Below are 5,424 nucleotides of genomic sequence, written 5' to 3'. Positions count from 1 at the left end.
ATCCTCAGCCAGGCTCAGCTAGTCCAATAATAAACCTCCTGCGTCTGTCAGTAGCCAGTCTATTTGCATTTTGTGCCCGCTCTGTTTACACTGACCCCTCTTTCCTGAGCGTCTTCCCAGCTAAACAAGCAGGTCCTGTATTTCCCATTAATTACCCATATGAAGGAGAGGAGGTGCTTTTTTTAATACAGACCAAACTGTTTCTTAATTCATATTTATTTATTGCAGGAAAAAAAATAATATACAATGATATTTACAAAACAACCATAAAAATATGAATGCACGTAGACACCCGATCTAGCTGCATTATTTTTTTAAACATGGATCAATAAATAAATAAAATGTTTACTTTGTATCTCAAAGAAAAAAAAGATAAAGAGATGCAGCCGCTGGTAATATAAAAACAGTTTTTTTTCTGAACCAAAGATTTCGATAACAAAAATAGTTTATTTTTTCCTCCTATAAAAAAAACATAGTTTGAGTTTCATTAGTAGCGTCCGAGAATGGGGAACGTTCCTTTAAGTGGCTTCAAAGGCACGACTGGTGGGAATGCATGCAATAAAAGAAAAAAAAAACAATAATAAAAAATGGAATGGAAATAAAAAAAAAGCAAAGGAAAAATTCCAACATTCTTCGTCAAAAAAAAAAACTGATTAGCGATTGTTCAGACTCAATTCAGAATGTAAAAAGTAGTGGTGACCTTGCAGGATTTGTGCTGGCTGGTCCCTGCTCCTCCCAGGCCCATGTCCCCGATCCTTGCTGCTCTATAAGTGCTCCCCACGCCCTGTGTCTGCCTTCTCCTCCAACGGATGAAAATCCTCGCTGATTGTTTATTTGACTTTTATAGGTATCCAGCTTCAATCTCTAGACTGTCCATTTCCTCCATCATTGCAAGCAGTCTCTTCTGTAAAAGAAAAATGGGCACAAAAGGGTTAGGGGGGGCATTAATGATCTCATGGAGTTGAGGTTCTTTATACAAGCTGACATCAGAGGTAAAGGGGGAAATAGTAATGGCATAGGAAGAGAGTTGTAATATAAGACCAAAATTCTACAGTGGGTGGGCTCAGAACAGAGCTGTGTGCAGAACAGTTTAGTAAATGACGGTTTACTTCAGAGAATGTGTCAATAATAGGTTAATGATAGGCTAAAAGAGTGTATATATATATATATATATATATATATATATATATATATATATATACTTCTTAAGGAAATAAATGCATTCATTAGAGATTGCCCTGTGCACATGTAGGTGTACAGTGATGCTTAGTAAGTCTAGAGTTATTAGTACTACTTTATACTATGCTGGTTATAGCTCACGGTACCATATTGTAGTCTAATCTATGTAAAGGAACGTAGAAAGATTTTAGTAAAAAAAAAAAAAAAAAAAAAAACGTACTCTGTTCTAATGTTTATTACTATCAGAGAAACATATTATTGATATATACTATATTATAGTTCAATACAGTAGTAAGATTTAAGTACACAATGTGTTATATTGTAATGTTTTTAGTATCTGGTTAAAGCTCAAAGAATTATATTGTTCCTATATACTATAGAATCACATTGTTACTATGTATTTTCTTATTATATTATTTTATTTCTAAATACTTTATTACAGTAAAACACAGTATGTGGAGTTGCTAGGTATGTTTTCAGTATCTGGTTATAGCTTAAAGAAGCATATTGTTACTATATTATGGAAAAACAGTGATGTTAGTACATAATTTAATTTATTGGTATGGGTTCAGTATTTGGTTGTAGCTGAGAGAAACATATTGTTGCAATGTTATTGTAAAACACAGTAGAAAGAGCTTAGTATATAATGCATTGTATTGGTATGTTTTTCAGCATTTGTTTATGGCTCAGGGAAGCATATTGTTACTATATTATGGTAAAATATTATAGCACATATTGTATTTTATTGATATGTTTTTTAGCATTTGTTTATAGCTCAGAGAAACATATTGTTATTATACACTATAGAAACATATTGCTACTATAGACTATATGTTATGGTGAAACACAGTGGAAATATTTTAGTACATAATATATTTTATTGGTATGTTTTTCAATATTTGTTTATATGTAAGAAAAGCATAATGTTACTATGGTAGAAAGATTTTTAGTACATATTGTATTTTTTGGTATGTTTTTCTGTATTTGTGTACAGCCAAGAGAAGCATAGTGTTACTATAGTAGAAAGATTTTAGTACCTATTGTATTTTATTGGTATGTTTTTCAGTATTTGTGTACAGCTCAGAGAAGCATATTGTTACTATAGTAGAAATATTTTAGTACATATGTTATTGATATGTTTTTTAGTATTTGTTTATAGCTCAAATAAACATATTGTTATTAAACACTACTGAAACATATTATTACTATATACTATAGTAAGGTAAAACACAGTAGAAACATTTTGTACAGAATGTATTTCATTGTTATGTTTTTAGTATCTGGTCATAGCCCAGAGAAACATGTTGTTACTATATATACAATGTAAATATTATATAGTAAATGATGGTAAAACACAGCAGATAGATTTTAGTACAATGTTTCTGGCACCATTATCAGGTTATAGCTGAGATAACTTATTAAAATATACTATATAATAGACCATATAAAATTATACTATATTATAATAAAATATAGTAGACAAATAGCAAGTGTAGAAAGTAAAGTTTTAGGAGAAATGACCACAGCTTTGCCCAATACTAGATAGGTAACGATAGTAGTACCCTACAGACAATAATGCTGGAACTCCACAACACGGTAGGCAATGCACATAACGGTTTAGTAGGTCACATGACACACATAACGGTTCAGATAACGGTTCCCACCGGTGACAACAGGATAGCACTGCCCTGTCTAGCTCAGAACACGATCCAAGAAAAAAATAGTTGCAGATCTCAGGCTAGCCCAAAATGAGAAGGTTTCTAATGAAAACCGAGGCTCTAGCCACAGGCAGTCCCCTGGAAATGACAGAAATGTTTGCCTTGTTATTTTGTTAGGCTTAGCCCAGCTCTCCACATTCCCCAGTTTCATTAAGATCCCTGTTGTAGGCCCCTTGTCTATGATCTAACCTAGCATTGTGACTTCTACAGATGGGAAGGGGGGGGGGGGGGCAGGACTAGCCACCAGGGGGTCAATTATCACAGGGAGCCCAGGACTAGCCTTTAGGAGGTCAGTTAACACAGGGAAGCCCCGGGCTAGCCATCAGAGGGTCAGTTATCACAAGGAAGTCCAGGACTAGCCATCAGGGGATCAGTTATCATAGGAAAGCTCAGGACTAGCCATCAGGGGGTCAGTTATCACAGGGAGCCCAGGACTAGCCATCAGGGGGTCAGTTATCACAGGGAAGCTCAGGAATAGCCATCAGGGGGTCAGTTATCACAGGGAGCCCAGGACTAGCCATGAGGGGGTCAGTTATCACAGGGAGCCGATGACTTAGCCATGAGAGGATCAATTATCACAGGAAAGCCCAGGACTAGCCATCAGTGGGTCAGTTATCACAGGGAGCCCAGGACTAGCCATCAGAGGGTCAGTTATCACAGGGATTCCAGGACTAGCCTAGCCATCAGAGGGTCAGTTATCACAGGGATTCCAGGACTAGCCTAGCCATCAGAGGGTCAGTTATCACAGGGAGACCAGGACTAGCCATCAGGGGGTCAGTTATCACAGGGAGCCCAGGACTAGCCATCAGGGGGTCAGTTATCACAGGGAAGTCCAGGGCTAGCCATCAGGGGGTCAATGAGTGGCCATTGGCTTACCTGTGTGAGTGTCCTTGTCGCCTGAGATGTGTTAGTGAGATGCAGACATAGACCAGGCTCCCTCCATCCTCCACACTGAGAAGGCATAGCTTAACCTCTCATGGGCCACATAACTGCAGCTTGCCATTTTGGAGTCCAGCTCATCGCTCTGTAAAACCTGGCAGAGGAAGTCAATGTATCTGGAGGCCAGTTTGAGGGTTTGGATTTTACTGAGTTTGTCGGAGGGAAGGGTGGGGATGATCTTTCGGAGAGCTGCGAAGGCTTCGTTGAGGGACTGGGTCCTCTGACGCTCTCTGACGTTGGCCATGACTCTCTGGGTCTGTAGCTCCTCGAAGGACTGGGGACTGCTGCCGGTGCTGCTGGACTTCTTGTTCTTCTTGACTGACGTCGGGCTGTCGGGATCGTCGGGGTTTTTCCTACTGGTTCTCCTCTTCCTGCATCCCCTCTTGCTCTGCTGCCTGTCAAGCTCTTCCTCGCTGTTGCTCAAGCTGTCCACGGGGGAGACTGGAGAACTGGACTCCTCCTGCATCATCTTCTACCAGAACTATGGAGAGAAGAGAGAGCCCAGGCAGGGGGGGGGGAGAAAAAAAAGAAGAAGAGGGTGTCCCGACCAAACTGATGTCCAAAGCTGCACCCACCACAAGAGAAAGGGCTCCTTCTCCAAGAGGATGGCTTTCCCACCAAGCAAGCCCAGCACTAGCACTTTGTCCCCAGACGCGAACGTGTTTCTGACTTGCTGCAAAACTTTCCTGAGCTCTTATATTTCTTGCTGGCAGAAAGACCAGGGGGGCGCTTCCTATTGGCTGATCTACCTCCTTCTACGTCACCAAAGGACCAGACCCGCCTCCCTTCTCTAACTTTTATTAGGTTTCCGCTAAGAAGGAAAAAAAAAAGAACAAGAAAGAAACAATTCTTTTGCCATCCATCCGAGGGATATTTTCTTAATAAATCCTACTAAATAATCCCTTTTCTGAATTCACCTGGGACACATAAGAGATGTGGCTCTGTGATCTGGAAGAAGTGTTTCCTTTAAACCTACAGGCTTAAGGCTGCAGATTTGGATGACTTGGTTTTCTTTTCTTTTTCTTTTTTTCTTTTTTTTAGCACTTTTAATTGCAGATCTGGCTTTTGGCACGATTAACACCTTCTTTGATTAGGGAAATAGGATAGACGGTCGGGAGCGCAGCACACCTGGGTGTCAAAGGGTTAATAAATACTGTAGATGCAATTAATCCTCCAACTAAAAAACCTGATTGCACAATTTACATTCCTGCTTGTTTTCCTCATTTGTGGAGGAATGAAAAAAAAGAAAATCAATCCTTAAAAATGGTACAATGCTCAAAAAATCGAACTCCTTCCATTTAATGTTGGGTTGGGGCTGAGCAAGGATGCTGTGATTGGAGATCAAGGACTGGGATGGCAGTAAACTAGGATGGGAGGCTGTCATTTTTATGGAGGGTATTTTTGTGATATACTGGGGGGTCATTTACTAAAACTGGAAAGAGTAAAATCTGGTGCAGCTCTGCTTAGAAACCAATCAGATTCCTCCTTTTATTGCCAAAACGTAATGAACAAGATTAATTTAGAAGCTGATTGGCTACCATGTACAGCTGCACCAGATTCTCAATGCACCAGGTTCAGTAAATATTTT

General features: G+C 39.5%; 1 protein-coding gene across 1 annotated transcript; it reads right to left on the bottom strand.

Moving 5' to 3' along the window:
- Positions 1 to 200: 200 nt before the first annotated feature.
- Positions 201 to 4,522, bottom strand: TWIST1 (twist family bHLH transcription factor 1). The gene is made up of 2 exons (XM_089673172.1): positions 3,774 to 4,522; positions 201 to 904 (listed from the first exon to the last, which is right to left on the bottom strand). Exon 1 carries the CDS (start codon positions 4,303 to 4,305, stop codon positions 3,805 to 3,807), a length of 501 nt encoding a protein of 166 aa, XP_089529298.1. The 5' UTR covers positions 4,306 to 4,522; the 3' UTR covers positions 201 to 904; positions 3,774 to 3,804.
- Between the last annotated feature and the right edge of the window lie 902 nt (positions 4,523 to 5,424).

This window comes from Staurois parvus, unplaced genomic scaffold, assembly GCF_062004578.1.
Source record: "Staurois parvus isolate SC_StPar_1 unplaced genomic scaffold, SC_StPar_1.0 ptg000136l, whole genome shotgun sequence".
NCBI lineage: Eukaryota > Metazoa > Chordata > Amphibia > Anura > Ranidae > Staurois > Staurois parvus.
This window is presented reverse-complemented; position numbering and strand designations above follow the sequence as displayed.

Excerpts from the sequence above, each read along its gene's own strand:
- TWIST1 (XM_089673172.1), bottom strand. The coding sequence starts at position 4,305 with ATGATGCAGGAGGAGTCCAGTTCTCCAGTCTCCCCCGTGGACAGCTTG.